Source organism: Calonectris borealis, chromosome 6, assembly GCF_964195595.1.
Source record: "Calonectris borealis chromosome 6, bCalBor7.hap1.2, whole genome shotgun sequence".
Lineage (NCBI taxonomy): Eukaryota > Metazoa > Chordata > Aves > Procellariiformes > Procellariidae > Calonectris > Calonectris borealis.
Genome location: NC_134317.1, coordinates 19,804,430 through 19,823,974, shown reverse-complemented (window position 1 = coordinate 19,823,974; position 19,545 = coordinate 19,804,430). Strand labels below are relative to the sequence as shown.

At 37.2% G+C, this 19,545-nt stretch overlaps 1 protein-coding gene across 1 annotated transcript in view; it reads left to right on the top strand.

Annotated features, from left to right (window-relative positions):
- Nucleotides 1-5,251: 5,251 nt before the first annotated feature.
- LOC142083547 (prolyl endopeptidase FAP-like) overlaps nucleotides 5,252-19,545 on the top strand; it is a 42,686-nt gene continuing 28,392 nt past the window's right edge. The window contains exons 1-8 of the mRNA XM_075153092.1: nucleotides 5,252-5,349; nucleotides 12,705-12,800; nucleotides 14,697-14,791; nucleotides 14,939-15,013; nucleotides 15,207-15,259; nucleotides 16,355-16,427; nucleotides 18,034-18,154; nucleotides 18,721-18,875. Of these exons, the coding sequence (XP_075009193.1) occupies nucleotides 5,322-5,349; nucleotides 12,705-12,800; nucleotides 14,697-14,791; nucleotides 14,939-15,013; nucleotides 15,207-15,259; nucleotides 16,355-16,427; nucleotides 18,034-18,154; nucleotides 18,721-18,875 (696 nt within the window). The 5' untranslated portion in view covers nucleotides 5,252-5,321. The remainder of the gene's footprint in view (nucleotides 5,350-12,704; nucleotides 12,801-14,696; nucleotides 14,792-14,938; nucleotides 15,014-15,206; nucleotides 15,260-16,354; nucleotides 16,428-18,033; nucleotides 18,155-18,720; nucleotides 18,876-19,545) is intronic.

Sequence of the window (19,545 nt, the reverse complement as noted above, 5' to 3'; positions counted from 1 at the left end):
ATGTGCTTAAACTACAGGAATTGTGATTTATTTATAGGTTGAAATTATTTCATCAACACTGGTGATTTATACCAATAAACTACTACCTCCAGGCTGTAAAAAAAATCAGGCATATTGAGAGTTAAGAGATTATATATGCAAAGATGTTTCAAGAAACAGCAATTCCACAGGTATTTTTGAATGATACAACTAAAACAGGAAAGGCCAGTGGGAGATAGGGAGTGTCAACAGTTCGTAGTGTGTGTGGTTTATATTTGTGTATATCTTTATATAATGCTATTCTTACCTTTATGTATTGTTCAGGGCGGAACAAATATGAAATTTTCACCAATTTCTTTATTCAGTATTAGATACTTCGTTCGTTAAAAAAATTAAGCCATTCCCCTCATCTGTTGTTCTTAGAAACTCTTAAGTTATTCTCTTCCTTGTATTGTAGTATTTTGCTTAATACTCAAGCTTTTGGCTACTTCTGAAATCTGCTGATTTAGCATTAAGTGTAGGACAAATTTTACACTTTTTACACATTGATCTGAGAATCTGACTAGTTAAAAATGTTGGAGATTAATAGATTACACAAGGTTGTAATTTAAGATGTATTTTGTTCATGTGCTCAATATCTGATGAGGTGCTATGAAATATACTAAAAATTAATTATTAGAATAGTCTGTCTTGGTAAATAACCATCATCCAAACCATCTCTGGATTTCTGTATTAATGAGTTGTTAGAGTTATGTAAATGTAACATAATACACTGTACGTAGTATTTTCAAGTGTCTGAAGTAATTCACTCAGTACTTCAAAGAAGTGTAAAACCCTGGTAAAAAGATGATATCATTACATAGATTGCTGCTGGGTCCTCAATCAAATAATTTTCCATGCTGAGTAGATTTTCTGAAATCTGAGCTTTTGATACTTCCCCTTATTAAAGCAACAAGAGCACATGCAGCTGGATTTCTTTGTTCTTTTATAGTTGAGTTCAACAGGGCTGTATCACAAACACGCCTGGGCTTCTTGTAGTTCACCTGTGTGCTGCTGTTATACTCCCAGTTCCTAGCGTGACTCAGCCACGTTGTCACCAAAGCTTAAAGAGTGTTTGCACAGTCTCACTTCAGCATAATGCGTAATGAACCTCAAATGAATCCTGCTGGCGTGTAGGATAAGGAATTTCCACTTCAAGTTACTGTCTCTGAATGGGGTTGTAAAACGTGCCTATATTGTTCATCCAGGAAGTGTGAAGTTGTAAAAAACAAGTTAAATTGCCATATTTTATCTGCTAGTTACTTCTGCATTTATTGCTTTTATGGACCCAAAGTCCTCCAGGGAGTGTGACAAATCCTGATTGTATTTTCCACTTACAACTTTTATTTGTTCACAGATGTGGAAAGAAGAAAAACTATTAGTCACTGGGGATTTGTCTAGCTATGTGTGTGGCTCCTTAAGAACCGGTTCAGCTTTAGTTGCATTTTCATTATTGTATCTACTTTTGGTCTGATATCATGCCCAACCTACATCTGTAAATCTGCATTCCTCATCTGGGAAATGTAAATACTTTAGTAACCTTAGAGGAGTTGCATAACCGGTTGGATAGTTGCTGTAAAAACTGAATATGTTTTCTGTTCCGTAATTTGTCCGTTTCACCAACTGATTCACCCTCTTTCTAGCTTCCTTACACTTCTATTTCTATCTTACATTATGGGGTTCTGATGTTGCAGGAGTTAGGAAGAATTGTGGTTTGCTTCTTCACTTGTACTACTGTAAACAGCCCAGAGAAGGGAGTTCAGGTGTTAGGAGCAATAGATCTACAAAGCTTGTAAAGGTTGTAAAGGTCATTCTCTGCCAGGTAAATTTTGTTTTGCTTTTAATGCTGCAACCTTTGTGAATCTTACTACAGCACATGCCCAAATAATTAGACTTCCAAATTAGAAAAATACATAATATGCAGCATACAGTCATTTTGCGAAGTCTTTTAGATCATGTGAGTTTGAATCATTTCCTTTGAGGCATTCTCTAAATATGCATTCATTAGAGGAAGCTGCATATTTGGAAATGAAAACTAGCCTGATCAAAACCTGCATTTGCAATTTTGTGATGTTCTGGTTGTCAGAAGTAACCAATGTTGGCAGGAAAAAAATTGGTTTCTCTGAACTGTGTTATTGAAAATACATATGGTATTAACCACAGTACACTAGGAAATAAGTAACAGTTTGCAAATATGAATAAGAAGCATGAGTTACATGGGGAAAAAATTCTTTTGTCACAATCCTTTTCTGTTTTGGAAATTTTGAGTAGCTGTGGTTTTATCTTGTTAGGAAACACTATTGTTTTTGAGCTCAGTTCTGCCCTTCATATACAGTGTATATCAGGAACAATGTATTTTAGCCTTCTCAGCCTTTTTTTTCCTGCATGGCTTATGTCAACAGGATGGATCTTATTCAGAAGCTTTATTTTGTATAACTTGTACTTTACTGTTGTGACAACAACAACTTGTAACTGGGGAGAGAGGGGAACTGAGTTTATGGCAAAACAAGGCATGTTTCATTTCACTGTTTTTTCCAGACAATTAATTTTAATTTCTTTTCAAAAATCCCCCCACCAAGACTAATGTGAGGAATGTTGCCAAAACACTGCCGAGATAGCTGCTGCCTCACCAGGGCTGATGTAATGGTTAGGGTTCAACTTCCTACCTTTGATGGTAATAACATTGAGGTTTTTTCTCTGTAAAACATTAGCCCAAGTTCTGCTGGACAGTTTGGTGTGACAGGAAACCTAGCTCATTCACTACATTTTCAATTTTCAAAGAAGCCAGAGGGGGTGATGAGCTACTCACTGAATTTCAGTAAGATTTGGGTACTCAGTCCTTGTTAACCTCCTCTGAAAAATCATAGTCCCTGTGCCTGACTTCCACATAGAAGCACCACCATTCTGGACTCCTGTCCTCACCCTCTTACTTTTCCCTTTTCGGCGTTAAGCACAGGAGAGAAATACAAGGCTGGTGCAGGGATAAAGATGAGGTGATTCAGCAGACTCCACATGCAAAATCAACAACGCCTAAGCCCAACCTGCAACTTCCAGTCACCGGTCTCTAAGTTTTATGTCAAACCTAGCGAATATTCTGTCAGCTTGTGGCCTTCTTTGGCAGTTGACATTTACCACACGGGCTGAGGCGGCAGCAAGAAGGAAGCGGAGCCGGGCCTGGGGCTGCGGCTGGGCCTGGCCGCCCCGAGCAGGCTATGGAGGCCAAGCTGAGGAAGGCACACCGCCAGCGCCAGGCACTGCCGTCTCCTCTGGTGTGGGCACCGGGTGAAATGGCTGGGAAGCTACAGGCAGTAAGTAGATGATAGGCTTTGTTTTGTAGCTCAGTTCAGTTGCTGCCATCCCCGGTGCCCTTCTGTATGTAACACAGAGCCTGAACCCATGGCTGCGGGGCAGAGCACTCTGCACAAGTCCTTGGCTGGTGTTTCCTCACAGCACACTGTCTGGATGAATGCTATAAAGGGTGTGAGACCGCCTTTTTTTTTCTTTCTTTTTGCCTGATAACACATCTGAAATGCCTGGCTCAGGTTAATCATCTGAAAGAATGATTACTGGCTCTGTGGTAGGAGCACTGGAAGGATTTCCTTTTTGAGATCATCCTTCTGAGACCTGGACATCGCTAATAAGCAGTTGTGCGTTGCAAGGTGCGTGGACATGCACTAAGGAGCATCCAACCCCGCCGAGCCACGCCGCGAAGCCTGAAAGCGCGGGGGATGCTGGGAAAGAGCAATGAGCAGTGAAGAAAGGAGGCGACAGCGCAGGGCGCTCCTGAGGGACCCGGGTACCTGCGGGACACCGGGCTGCGCAGGGGCAGGCTGAGCGGCGCTGCCAGCCCGGAAAATGTTGCCTCGTTTAAACGTTTCTGACTCTTTCCAGCGCGGGCTGCGCCGCTGCGGGGCGCGCGGCCGCTAGGGGGCAGCATGCCTGTTCCCCTCCGGCCGTCATCCCCCCGCTCCGCGATAGCGCCGGCGGCCGGTGTGGAGACCCGCCGGGAGGGAATGAGGCCGGTGCGGCCTGCCTGCGCCTTCTCCCCCTTCCCCAGCACTCCCCAGCGCGGCTCTGAGGCAGGCCGGCAGTAAGAATAGCTGGGTAAAGTCGGTGTATGAGCACGGGGTACTTCGACTTCCCTTTTCGAGCGTTTCTTCTCTCTGCTCTCTCCCTCTCTGAGGGATCTCTTATGTAACGCGACACTGCGGTCTCAAGAGAAGTTTTCCCTGTTTTCAGTTGACCTCATTTCAGTGCCCTAAATAAAATATGTGCAATTGGTGGTTTAAGCAGTATTTCAGAATTTGCACTGGGCCAGTAGATACTTACTTCTCTAAGCTCTGTTACATAGCCTATAGCAGTTTATAGTTTCTCTGAGAAAAAAAAGTAGTTCTCCTCACATGTGGAAGCCATTAAATGATATCTGTTTCTGCTTCTTGTTTTGCATTCTTACGCCATCATTTATTATTTCAGAAGTAAACATACATGAATTATATATAAACAATAAAGCTATTGGATTTTCTTTAAATTTCTCTGTAGAGAGTAGAAATAAGGTCATGACTGTGTCCTGAGAATGTGAGGATTGCCAAAATACACAGTAGATACTTTTCAGAGAAAAATAGTACATATCAAGTAACTGTTGAGTCATAAAACCCTTAAGTTAGTGTAAGCAGATGTTGGTTACAGCTCACATTGATGGGAAGTATATAATCACCACCCCTATAGCCACCCACTGTCCATTTCTGGTTCAAGAACTTCCCCGAAAGCCTGTTTCTAATTTTATGGAAACCCTTTGAAATTTGGCACAGTTTTCAAAAGTATGTAGGAAAAAAAAAAAGTCTGCCAGAGGTTTGGCCTCCAACTGTGAAAACAGACACTGCCTTTTCAAACTCCTCTCCTAGATCCACTGACCAACACCCAGAAGAGAGAATTTACATTCTTTTAGAATACGGCAGGAAAATGAAGGTCTGTATGCTGCTGAATTCAGCTTTTGGTAACATTTACATCTGTTTTTTTAAACTGTCAGCTATTGCACAAGGCCAGGCTCTGATGTGAAAGTATTTGTTTTAAAGAAAAAGGAAAGGGAAGTCTTTTCAAATGTACTGCAGGGACATTTTTGCTTGTTGCTTGGACGGATTACAGCAGTTAGAGAGAGTGGGAGGATTTAATTATTTACAAGCCATAGAATTATTCTTCAGGCAATATTAGAAATGTAATTATTGTTATTGTTTGTTTCTGTCCTGCAGACCCGGCTAAAAATCATATTTGGCGTGGTTATATGCCTTTTGCTTTCCTTATTACTTATGTGTATTATACTGCTTCCATCAAGAGGTAAGGCATTTGTAATCTAATGTAGTGTAAAACACAATGTCTTTAGCTACTATGGCTTCTAAAGTTCACAAAAGTTTGACAAATCACCTTTAGGATTATCCTGTCAGAATTGTTATGGCTTTGTCACTTTACAGAAATGTACTGACAGATGAAATATCCTGAAGGTAGGATTGAAATGGCAACAGATGTTGAAACAAGGAACTTCTTGAAGTGAAATGCACCTGAATTAACTTTATTGTGCATGATATATAATGTTCTTAGACAGGACTGCAAAAATAATTCTCAGATCTCCTTGTATTTTGTTATTTTTTGTGTTAGGGATTAGGAGACTCTCACAAATTGTTAGTAATTTCCTTTAGCTTGGTGAACTTCTATTTGGTTTTAAATGGCTGTGTAATAATTACAGAAGTTCTCTATCCAATTACAAGTTAAACATTTTGTTGTAAGTAGGGTATGATGAATTGTTTGTGAACATATTTAAGATTGTATTTGAAAATTAAAGTCAGCATTGTATAAAATAGGGATGCATAGTTTGCTGTAGTATTATTATGCCAGCTGTAGGTAAATCAACACAGTATGGTCTGCTGAGTCCTCCAGTAAAGTTTGAAGCGAGTGTGGTTTGAAATTTAGAGCCTGAGTGGCACTGACTTGATGGTAATTTTTTTCTATGAGAGGTGTAGTAAGGGCAATATAAGTATTTACATAGCCTTTTCACTATAGCAGATTAATTGAATACCTCTGAAGTAATTAAAATAGTAATAAAAAGCATATATTCCAGTAACAGTATCTATTTAAAGGGGGTTTTTTTCTATTATTATTCTTTGTTCATGTGTTGACAGGGTGACTGAGATGAAGAAATCAGTTTTGCATTTACAACTAAATGTTATAAAATCAGCTATCTGCTTAAGTCTTGTGAAAGTTAAGTTTGTAGTTAATATGCAGGTTTTGTGAAAGGTGAAATCTCTTTCCTACCTGATATTTCTGTAGAATATGGTTATTGTGGCTTGTTTCGTTGAGAGAGGGGTTGGAGGTTTCTGAAGCAGTTAGGGTTGATTCTGTTAAGCAGCATGTGAACATGAGGACAGATTATATCAAGGTGGGAGGCAGTGCTGGGAAGAGATACCACCTCAGAGTGATAGGTTTGACTTTTACTGTCAATGATGAGGTGCCAGATTTTTTGGCTAGCTTAAGCATGGTCAAATCTGAGCTTTCATTACTAGATAAATGTATGGTATCAAGTCAGACTTACTCATACCAAGTCTGCGTGTTAAAACAGAGCAGAATATTTTTATGAGTTTTAAATAAAAAAGAGAAGTGAGGAAACAAAGAGGCTGGAGTCCAAGGATTGGTTTGGCAGCCTGAAGAAGTTGCTAAAGATCATGGAAGGTACTGTAGGAGGAAATGAATATATTTTTCCCTTCTGAAGTTATCACATACCAGCTCACTGGTCTTAGTCCGAGTATCTTCAGTGCCTGAGCCATTATGAAGAACTCTTTTCATCTCTATGGTTTCTTGGAATAGCAGTTTGGTAACCAGTCATATCAGACGTGACATTTAGATCCAGTGGGATGATAAAGAATTTATCTTACTTTACAGAATGCTTTTGAAGGAGCATTTTAGACAATTGTGGAATACACAATTATGTTGAACACAATCATGTTGAACATGTCTGATTATGGCCTCTTATTCTCAGGTGGAACTGCAAGTGTTGCAGTTATCTGTTTAAATGCCTAAACCTTTTTGCATTCTTAGTAGTCTACTGATCAGCTGTAAAAGGAAGAAATATAAATTAATTTTGCAGTTACAAATTTTGCAAGTCGAAGACAGACAGGAAATAGCCACAGAGGTGGAATGGTTTTTGTACATTCCACCTCTACTACTGCTTAACTGGAAGGATGTGGCAATTTAGAAAGACAATTAATTGCATATGAGAAATGTATAGACACAGACTGACTAAATTTCTGTTTAAGAAATCAGCAAAGAGAAATGTCATCTGTAATTCTGAAAGAACTGGAAGAAATATTTAGTTCTGGTTTTGTCTGCTAAGTTTCTAGTAATTTCATGTTCTTCAGACTTCTCAAAATGTGAGAGCTGGTTTTGGTTTACACATGGAACAGTATAAAAATGTGAAAAATTCTCAGAAGTTATACTGGAAAATAATTTTCTGCTTAGTGAGGGTAGTAAGGGGGAAATACTTAGTTGCGGTTATTACACAATTTCTGTGGGGCTGAGAAGAGCAAGGTGGACAATCTCAAAATAGTGCATGGCGTCTGTGCCTAAGAAATTAGTGTCAGTTTTTGACATTTCTTTGAGTTAGCAATGTGCTGTGTGATTTACCTTACTATAATAACCCAGCTATGATAACCCACTCTAAACAGTTCAGAAAGGTTCTTTTCACTTGTACAGTGGTGTACGTAGTCCTGTTCTTCTGCAGCATAAACAAGAAAGAAAATACCTGTCTGCAGTTGAAAAGCAATAGTGGAACCACAGGCAGAGTTACAATTAACTGGATGTATTGCTTAGGCTCCAAATTAATCTTTTCTTCTGCTATTTTTAATGACTATCCAGAATCCTGCCTGTCAGTGTTTCTGTTCCCATTGTACACTTGACCTAGGCCTGAGACCAAGGCCTTGGTTCTCTGATGTTGCAGATTAGGTCATAGGGCATATTTCTCAGCCAGAAGTGGTGAGCAGCCCGTTTCTTAGGAACTGGTGGTGGTCTTTGCTACACCCCAGCCAAATCCATTTTCTGATTCAATAAATGCCTCCCTGTGTTCTGATGCAAAGAACAGGGTGGCTTCCATCATTGTGGAGTGGAAGAAAAATGCTTCCAGACAGGAATTCAGTTGCTGGCACTGAATTCAGCTGGTGCTGTTAGTTGCTGCTTTCTCATTGAAATGGGTGCCTGGATATTTGACTTAAAACAGAAATAAAGAGAAATTCTCATCTTCTTGGCCATCTATCAAAATTGGCAAGTGACAATTAGAGATTATAAACTTTCAGCTGATGCTAAGTTTCTTGTAATTGAAAATCAGTAGATTACTGTGACAGTGTGCTTCCACCAAAATCTGGTGGTTCAGTCTTAGCTATGAGTTCAGGCTCAGGTCTAAGTAATAGTGTAAACCTAGCTACAGTGATCTGTACACTGGTGGCCCAGAGCTATCATAAGGTTATTAGAACAGAGTAATAAAAAACAATATTAAAATGGATTAGGCTAATTCATACCTCTTCTGTTTGGTGCTTTAGATTGCATAAAAATTGGTAGGAATTCATACAAAAATCTTTCTAGATAAGTTTTCAAAAACTAATATGCTTCATTAGTTTATATTCCCTTAACAGGGTTCAGTCTGGTACACTGGTGCAGCTATGGTCTTTGACAACACTCCTAGGACTGTGGGGTTGGGTAGGCCTTTTCTTTCCAAACCTGACTAGTGCTTTGAAGAAACTCTTTTGTCACTTAGATTCTTAAATCAGCATGAAATGGCTTATGCAAAACAGGCTCTATTAGTTTTCTGTGCTTATTCACATGCTGGTGGCAGAATAAATACTCTGCTTTAGGACTAATTTAAAGGGGTTACCACAACAGCTTACCTCTCCAAGTCTATGCTTAGAAATAATATGTGATGGCTGTGATCTAAGGTAAATTTTTATACTAGCTTTTCTTTATAAATATATTTTCTGAAAACTTAATTTTCAATAACTGAAAGGGATTGTAATGATTCTTTCTCAGTGTATCATTAGAGAGAGGCTTTTTCCTGTCCTGGACACTTATGCAGTAGAGATATTAGAGTCAGTAGTAAACTAAACCATTCTTATTCTAGATGCTGTAGCTTTCTATACACAGTTTCTGTTCCTACCAGTAACAAGAGCTGGATCATACTGCGAAACATGACTTGTTCAGACTTTATCCTTTCTTCTCATTCCAAAGGGTGTTTTTGAAGTAACCTTCACTAAGAAAGCAGTGGCACACCTCACAAAAAATGACTGAATGTAATGGAGGTATGGAAAAGCAGATTCAGCTGATGTGGAGCTGAGTGTGACCAGAAGTTCTGGAGCAGGACCAGGAGTGTTGGAATTAATTTCTGATGTTGAACTGGGCTGTGGTTTCCTCAAGTGGAAGGCTGTCTTCCTGCACATGTTGAAGGAGCTCGTGCTTTAGCTATTCAGCATCAGCCTGAAGAGATGAGAATGGAAATTCTAGTCCAGAAGTAGAATATAATACCATCTGCAAGCTGGCTGTCCCAAGATGCTAACCAGTTTTCTTTTGGCAAGTCATCTATTTGCTGTGTAGCAGTGGATGCTAAATAAAATACATATAAAAATATATATATATTAAAAACATAAATAAGTATAAAATAGATATATACAGCTACATATATAAAAATAACAAATACAGAAACCAGAATGCTTTCTGATTATTATGTACGCTTGGTTTAATTTGGCAGGAGTAGACACAATTTATATGGATGCGCGTTAGACCATATTGTGGAATAAGTCAGCAGGGCTATGAAATCTAAAGCAGGGGTTGTGTTGGTCTACCCACATCCAATCTTTGAAAGGGAATAATCCTCATAATACAAACAGAATTTCAGAGTGATGGGTTGGTGTTGGCATAAAGTTGATCGGTTTAATATAATTGAAAGTTCTGCTTTCTGTGTTTTATTAAGCTCTCTCACAACAATTAACTGAACAGTAAAAGAGAAGGTATCTGCATAAAGCCAGTGACAATTAATAGGTGCTTACAGGCTTTTATCACCACAATTATACATGTATGTCAAATACGGTCAAATGCATGAGTGAGTAATTACGATCATGGAATATATAAAGCAAGTTCCACTGTGAAGCAAAATAACCCATTCAGTGCACAGAGAAATACAGAACTGTACCCTGTAAATGAATGCAGATGGACAACAAAGGATTAAAACTGAGACAGTGGGGTGATGAAGGGAAAAGAGCAAAGCTGAAATTTGGTAAGCTTTCATTTCTGTGGTTGGCTCTGCTATTCGCTTCCTTTTTGTCCCTGGGCACCTTTTTTTATCTTTGTTATTTCATAGAGAAACGAAACACAAGGAAAGAACTTACCAAGCCTACCAACAGCCATCCAAATCAATGTCTTTATAGTGCTACAGACATGGAAAGTACTTTTCATGTTAGGGTCTGTTCTGTGAGCAGAGATTTCGAATACTATTACTGAACCAGTGTTTAATTACAGAAGAACGAATCTGCAACAATTATAGGAAACAATTAAAGATGCTGCTTTTAATTAAAGCATTTAAATATGTATTCTGTTGCCTAGAAACAAGCATTCAAAATTATAAGTAATCAAGTAAGAAATAGTTGTGTTCAGAATTTTTGCAGTCCATTGGTAGAAATTCAGATAGGAGTGGACACATTTTGAAAATCATTAGCAGTCATAATAAATTATCACAGAATATTAAGTATGTAAGGGTGAGATGGCTTACAGAGTAAAGGTTTAAATTAGAGCTGTGAAAATTAGACCAGAGATGAGACATTTGTGATATTACTTGTCTTTTTAGTAAAAAATTCTCCTAAGCTGAGAGAAGGAACTAGGAAATTTTACCAGATTAAGGTATCGAACAGGACTGCAAATTTAAGCCTCCTATACACACAACCATGGAAATAGATCTTAACAGTGGATTTCTTTTGATGATAAGTAATCATCACTCAATGTAAATAGAAGTGGATTCTTCTTTGGAATTATTTTCTATGCATTTTTTTAAGAGTTTGCCATCTTTTGTGCTTATCATTAATGTATCAAGGATCTCTAATATACAGTCATGGTATTAGCAAGAGGAATTAACTTCGTATTGAACTTCTTGGGATATTTTCTGGACATATTGCTAGCTCAGAGTTTATACTGCTAAGTTTTTGCCTATGGATTGGCATTCAGTTTTATTTCTTATGACAGCTTTCTTTTGCATTAGTGCAGACAAGGCTAGTGTCAACAGTCAACCTGACATGTGTATTCTACAGTAAGTAATAGTCACTTAGCAGAAGAAAACATGTATTATCATTACAAAGTACCATAGAAGAGAATATGAAGAAACATTTCCGAGGAAGTCAGTGTGACCATAACAGAGAGGGCAGCTGTAATAAGGAAGTGATGGAGCATGATATGAAACCTGAGGGCAATGAGTCATCTTGATTATCTGATGTCATTTGAGATCTCTGAAGGAACAAACAGCGGAAATGGCAGAGATCTACTAGGCTGCAGAGCGACATCCCTGCTACCTCTGAAGACCATGGCAAAAGCCCCCTTGATTTTAAAGGAGAAAAGCGTAGAATCCAGAATGCCTAGACTTAAAAGCTGCCATTATTATGGTACTGAACTTTAAAAACTGGCCTTTATCAGAAATGTTCCTGTGTCTTTTGAGGATTAAATATTTTGAGTACTCTTTCTCTTGTGAACTGCATAGTTTTTCTTTTTTGCTTTTTATTATATTTTTATAATTGAATTTTTCATTTCCATGCACTTAGCAAGCCCGCATTTTCAGCATTAACCTCTTCTCATCCAGGTGATTGTCCTTAAATTTTGTTTTTAGAATCTGCCCTAGCTTAAGGTGTTTAGCTTTGGGAAGAAACATAGTCAGTCAAGAGCCACAAAATCAGCCACAATTTTGTGCATTATTTTTATGCGACTATCTGATCTGCTTAGAAATCAAATATCAGAGTACCTGTCTTCTCTCCAGAATCATTGCCAATTTTCTTTTGCAGCATTAAATAAAAAGTTGAAGTTTGGGTTCACTCATTCAGCATTATTTTTACCTGCATACCTTCATCTATTTCTTTCATGTGGCTACTAAGAAATATATGTGGATGATGATTATTTTGCAAGCCTTATATCCATCTTCTAACACTGGTTGATGAGGCATTTATGAAATTTGGCAGTAGGGGTTTGTATGCACATCCTGTTGTTTGACTTTCTGCTGAATACATGCAGGTCCCTATTAAAATAGGGACATACCTACATACCACACAAGTTCATGAAACACATGCTTTTGTGTGGAAAATGCTTTTCTTGGACTCCCAGGTTCTACAAGTAAATACGTCTGAGTGAATAAATGATTGGGTGAAATAAATTAGTTTGTCTAGTTTCTAATTTTGTATTCCTAAAGGTGAGTCTTTCAGAGGATGAAGGACCTTAGAACAGTAACAGAGAACTTTCATTTCTGCTGTGCCTACTCTCTGCATACCTCCAGGATTATGCTATCCTCACTGTTCCCTGGTGCTAAATATAGAAAAAAGGAATGTTGGACTAGTAATTACTACTACTTTTTTTTTTTTTCCCCCACCTCACAGCATTGCCTTAACAGAAACTTTCTGTCTTATTCTTAGTTGTCATCACAGATGATGGTCCCAGAGCTCTTACGTTGGAGGATTATTTGAATGGAAACTTCCAATATAAAACATTTTTTCCATATTGGGTGTCAGGTAACTAAAACCTTTTCTCAAATGTACGTAAGTCTTTCTAATATGTATTTCCAGACTGTTTTACACAGACTCAGAAATGTGTTTTTCTTCCAGCTTTACTGTGAATGAATGCTAACTAAGAAATTAAACGATCTGCTAGTCAAAACTTATGGTTGAAATTTACTCTTCTGTCAGTCATTCTAGAAATTCCAGGTATTTGATGTTTCAACAGACATGTTTGAGTCAAGTATAAACTATAATTTTACAGAGGCCTTCAGTGTTTTGTTTATTTTACTGTCATATTCATTGCAGCAAGTGAAAGAAATATGTCAGTGTCAGTCATTTCTTAAGCAATCTCCTTTTTTGTGTTTGTCACGGAACTTTTTCACTTACCATTTGTAATGATTGAGGTAGCCTGTCTTGAGGCCCATTCTTCTTTGTTTTCAGTAGTACCTAGCTCCACAATGAGCCCAACTGTTTTTATCTCATTTAAGGAAATGCTGACACTCCTGAAATTCCTGAGTTCGAATGCATTGCATAGAAAATTAGGTTGAGTTTCTAAGCAAGTTCCTTAAGGTAGAAGATAAAGACATGAAGTTAATTGCTGCTGATACACGTGTCTGTGTGTGGCTGAAATACTAGGCTGGTTATCATTGAATTGCAGCAGCACCAAAAGGCTTGAGCTGGATTGGATTGCATTCCAGAACACACACTACTACCACTCCCATCTATGCACTGCCTCAAGCAATTATTCTTCTCTGACTAGAGACAAGAAACGTAGTACCGTTCACATGAGTCTTACCAAGTTAGTTTTAACCCACAATTTTAGAACTGAACTGAACGTTCCAGGACATTGCTAGCAGCAGTTCAAGTTTTACAATTAACAATTTGAAGTATGTTGACATCACTTCTACGATTTAAAAATTAGGTCACCATTTGTTAGAATTCTGTCTGAAGTATGTAGGCAGCATATTGGCTAAACCTAACATTCTCCTTCCCTCTTTATATCCTTCTCACTTAGACTTATCTTTCCTCTTAACAGTCACAAAACTCACGCAAAAGTCATGCCACAGATTCCATAGATAGTCATGCCTACAGCATTCCATATGCCTCCTCCCAAGCGGGGAGTTAAAATTGAGTATCTCTTCCTAAGGGGGCCTGAGATCACCACAAATGCTGTTACACATATCATAGAAGTGTGCTCAAAAGATCCACCAGTGATCTAATTTCCTAAAAATGAACACCTTATACAATGTTTCAGGCTGCTTTTAAACTGTTAAAGTCTCTCTCTCTTTAGCTACACCAAGTATGTTACTCCTTCTCTCTCTTTATAGCAGTAAAAATAATGATGTGAAACTAAAATTCTGATCTTCATTCTCTACCAAACTATGCTCTTGAGCACAGGTAGGGTTAAATTCCATTCTCATTGAAGGCCACTCACCCTCGCTTTGTAGGACTTGTGTGAGTAAGGCAGTGTCGTTTATGTAGTGTCAGTTACATGGTACTGCTGTTACCTGCGGAATCTGTACAAACGAGAACGTTCCGGTGAAATTATAAGCAAAGATCTTGAATGTTTTCTTTAAAACATTTACATTGTGATACTGACCTTCTAATGGGTCTATCCCTGGTATTCTTGATCAGACATTACTGAGAATAAAATCCGGCATTTAATTATAAAGCTAACTAGCTGATTCTGTGTGCAGTGTGTAAAATTGAGAACATACTCAAGAACCCTGAAGACAGTTTGTTGATAACTCTGTACCTTGTCATCATTAGAAGAAAAAGATTTTTATGTAGATGCGAAAAGATACTTGCTCAAAATCTATTCACTGACAGGAGTGTGAATACTTTGATAAACGGATCTGTTCTATAGTATCTTCTGTGCAAGGTAACAGCCCTTTTATCTTGTTTATAAAGATAATGAATATCTTCATCAGTCTGCAGAAGATGATATTATTCTTTACAATGTTGAAATGAACTACCCAACTACCATCATGACTAACAGCACAATGGTACGTACCTTTTCAATTAATAAAAAGGCAGCAAAATGCAGTTGCGTTTCAAGTACCAGTTTAAAAGTGAGTGGATTAAAACCTGACTCATCAAATCCTTATTTAAAGTTTTTTTACTATAATCTAATCTACTTCTTAATCTTTCAGAAACAGGTTAATGCTTCAAATTATGTGTTGTCATCAGACAAATATTTCATAGCTCTGGAAAGCAATTATTCAAAGGTAATTATTTTAATATCTCGCTTAATGAAATGTTTGGTTTCATTTAATATTTTGTTGATTCTGGTTGCCATGAATAAATGTTTCTTGGTACTTTCCTGAGAAAGGGGTAGGCTATGAAAAGGCAGCTGATTATTTTTAATTAGATTATCTTTTTCCAAGTTAATAATATTGTTTTCTTGCTTAATTTTTGCAGCTGTGGAGATACTCTTATACAGCATCATACCACATTTATGATCTCATATATGGGTAAGGCCTGATATTTCTTATAGAGAGCTATGGATGTGCTTGCAAGGATTTCCACTGAAAAACTCTGTAGTAATGTGACTACCACCCTGCTTTGCTTTTGCCTGAACCTGTCAGTTTACTTGTTTGCTTGAAAAAAATGGCCTCTAAGAAAATCATACAATCATTTCATCTACTCATCCAGCTATGTGGACTGGTTTATATTTCATGCCCTAAAACTTCTACTCAAGATTCTCGTCTTTTTGTCTTCTTTGCATAATTTTCTCCCAGCCTATCTTGGCTGCTTGAGTCCACTTCAGTCCCACACCTGATATCTCCATGCCCTTCTGTTGTCTAATTCATCCTTTTTATGGTTGATCTAATCTTTAGCTTTCCTGAAACTCTCACGTGTCCTTTAGTGTTCCAGTGATCTTGTAACAGTCCATCTTGGGTTCCTCAAAAGTTTACAGCTTCTCCCATTGCATTTAGTCTCCTTCCCCAGATCTTCCCCAAACCACTTCTCTTTCCACCCAAGTTCGAAGGAGGCCATCTGCCTCCCCAGTCACCTTTTTATGCCATAAGTAGCAGCATGACCAAATGCTTCTCAGTCCTGAGCAACAGGGGCTGCACTGAGCTGCTCCGTTCTTGGGAAACTGTTGGCTCAAGGTGACAGGAAAAGATTGCTGCAAGCTAATGTGAGTAGAGAGGTACTGCATGTGGGTCGTGATCTTTAACAAATGTTGTAACTGCTGCTGTTATGCTTGCCTCAGCATGCTATATCCTGAGTTCACATTTCCCAATAACTTGCTGAGACTGTAATGCAGACTGCAGATAAAGCAAATGACTGTAGATGCTTGTGCAGTATTTAGAAAGAGATAAGGCTCTGGCTTCTTAGGCTGTTGAATATGTTTTCAAAGGGTTGAGTTGCAAGCTTTTACCAGCACTGGTGCACACCATCACATTACTGCATGACTCACTGCCTGCCTTAATTTTGCATTGCTCAAGAAACAAAAAGCTGTTAGAAAATATAGCCCTTCATGAATTTTATATGAATGTACAGTATAATGATCCATTTGCACTGTGCACAAAAAGCAATCTCAACTTCTTTCCTTTTTTTAGTGGTTTTGTAACAGAAAATCAGCTTCCACATAAAATTCAGTATATATCCTGGTCACCCGTTGGACACAAATTGGTCAGTAAAGATAACAAAGCGCTAGAATGATTTTGCTTTGTGTGGCTAGAAGACATTTATTTGCCTTTGGTTATTATTTTGTTAGGCCATATTTTTGACAGGCCTGCATGTATTAACCTTGCTTGTGAGCAAGAATGACAAGGAAAATGGTTTTAACTTGTTAAAGATTAACTTGTCTGTGTCTCAATAGAAGAATCCATGTTCTCAGCTACATTATGTGTTTCAGTTCGCTAGCCAGTCTCTTATCAAGAATTGACCAACATAGTTGTATATAGCATTAAATGTAGTTTCAAGGCCTGAAAACCAGTGTGTTTTCCTTTGACACTGTATAACACATGGGTTTACTATGGAGATTTAGAGATGCAGTATTTAAAATATTTTCTAAAATTTTTACTCTAGGAAATGGCTGCAAGATTCTTATTACAAAAAATGGTTTTTGTTGGTTTTTTTTTATTAAATAGCTACTTGATAGCCAGTATGTATTTCTCAGTAATTATAATAGACCTATTGCATATAGTATCAAGTTTATAAACTTTTTTTATTTTTAGTTCCAAAGCATCAGCCTAATAATAGTTAGTGGTTTTTTAACTACTTATCCAGTATTGACAAAATATTTGTGCAAGAAAAAAAATTTAAACATCATACTAATTTCAGAAAATACCCAGGGAGTGGGCTAAATATGAATGGGCAATTTATTAGGAAAATTTTTCCATGTTCGAGGAGAGTATTAGTTCTCTCAATCAATTTAAATATTGTTATTTTCTTTATCAAGAATTCTGAAGACAGAACACAATGAAGGTAGTTTCCTATCTTCCTAGTACTAATGGTCTGTGATGGTTTTATACAATAGTCTTTGTATTGTATTTGAGATCTTTAGGAATTGCTTTGGTTTTCATTTAAAGCACAAAGTAGTTAAAATGTTACACTGATGTTGCTAACGAATGCTTATAGCTTCAAAAGGCATAATTTTCTAAGAAAGTGATGTTTCTGGTGCTGGTTTCTTAACCACATGTCCATTCATTTGCTTGAAATTTAGAGATACCCAAGGGCTGCAAGCATTTCTTGCAAGAACTGTCTTTTGGTAACTGATTTACTAGAAAAGGAACAGACAGAGCAAAAGCTTTTTTTGTCTCATCTCACATCACCTAGGCCTTTTGACAGGTTTAAAAAAGTTCAGTTGTTTTCTTTTTAGTTGTTGTGTATTTGTTTTTATCTTCTACTTATGGTGGAACGAGAAGGAAAAATCACAAAACGCTTTGTCTGAGGGTCTCTTAAAAAAACACAGCAATTTGAATAAGTTTCAAAGATCTTTTTTTTTTTTCATGATTTTCCACACCAAAGCTAGCCACAGAATCCTCTGAAGTTTATTAAAATCAAAGGAGTTGTTCAGGGTTTAATCTGACATAGTTGAACATAGAATTTGGCTTGTAATGTATAATTTATTTACTGAAGAATTTGCACAGGCTTTTAGTGTAGCATTTATTTCCCATTTTGTATTCATTATGTCTTCTTGTTGGTATAATGTAAGAGCATTGACTGCAGAAGATCTTACGCTAACCCCTGTTATTGGTGCCTATACTCATAAGAAATATTTTCTTGTCTTTAGGTATATGTATATCAGAATAATATCTATTTGAAACAAAGTCCAAGAGAGGCATCTATTAAAATAACTAGTGATGGAAAACAGAATGAAATATTTAATGGGATTCCTGATTGGGTCTATGAAGGTAAGTAAATCTTGAAGGGCAACAACTAACATGTTAAATGCTTTATTTAGATTACCTGGTTCTCACAATCCATCATAAAATAGCTGTGATGATACATTATTTTTAGAGCCCTAAGGATTACTTCATTTCCGTATTTTTATTTGCCATACAATGACCGCATTTTGTATTCACAGTGTGTAATCAAAATCCTGAATCTTTTGTTTCTGAAACTATATCAGAACTTTACAAATTGGGCTTCCTTCTGCTGCACAGGCAGTGGTTGGGAATTAAGTTTTAAGGGAAGTTTTATTTTTGGTGAAAATTTGGCACTTCAGTGCATTAAAAAAAATTTAAAAAAATAAACACATGCACACATGAAATACCCAAGTGAGTTAAATGGGATCTGTGTGCCTGTTTTGAGAGTTCTTAAGGCCTTTCAGAATTGAGATGTATTGCAATATGTTTGGTGTTATTTATGTAGTATAACTCTTTACATGTCTAGGTTGCTAAGAGTACAATGCTAAAATAGATTAGAAGATAGATAGATTACAATGATAAACTATTGTGAATGATTTTTTTTTCCTCAGAGGAAATGCTAGCGACAAAATACGCACTGTGGTGGTCTCCAAGTGGAAAATATTTAGCATATGTACAATTCAATGATTCTGACATACCAGTTATTGAATATTCATATTTTGGTGAGGACCAGTATCCTAGAAAAATAATTATCCCATACCCAAAGGTATGTTTTCTTATTCTTTTGACTTACTTTCTGTTGAGAAATTAGTTATGACAATGATAAAATTAACTGTGCTTAAAAAATGGTTGTATTACAGTGGTTAAATCCATTGTGGCGTAAATTAATGAAAGAAAACAAACTTGGGCCAAATTCTGGAAACGTATGGGTACATTCAAAAGTGTAGATATTTAATAGTATCAGAGAAATAAATTGAATTACTCATGTAAGTAAAAAGCATGTGCAAAAGTGCATGCTTGCATGATCAAGCCTTGCTTTTTTCAATTCAGTTTACTTATTGTGATGTGTTAACTATGTATTTTTCATTACAGTAAATTGATTATGAGACTTCTTTATTTGAAAAATAAAGCCTATGACAGCTTCAGTTTATTTGCACACTTCATAGTGCTTTTTGATCTCAAAGGGCTTTGGATTTTAACTGCTTTCAAGTGCCAGATCTAAGGCAAGAAGGTTTTGGGCTGGCATTTCTTCAGCATGTATTAGAGAGCTCTCCTGACTCTTGTCATATTTATATGATTGCAAGTGATCATGTTAATGTATCTTAAGAAGTTACTCACCTATCAGCTTGGTTACAGTTCTAAAGTAAAACTGGATGGTTTAGACCACACATGGAGGAGAATTAAAAAACTAATAATGTATGCAATGAATAAGCAAG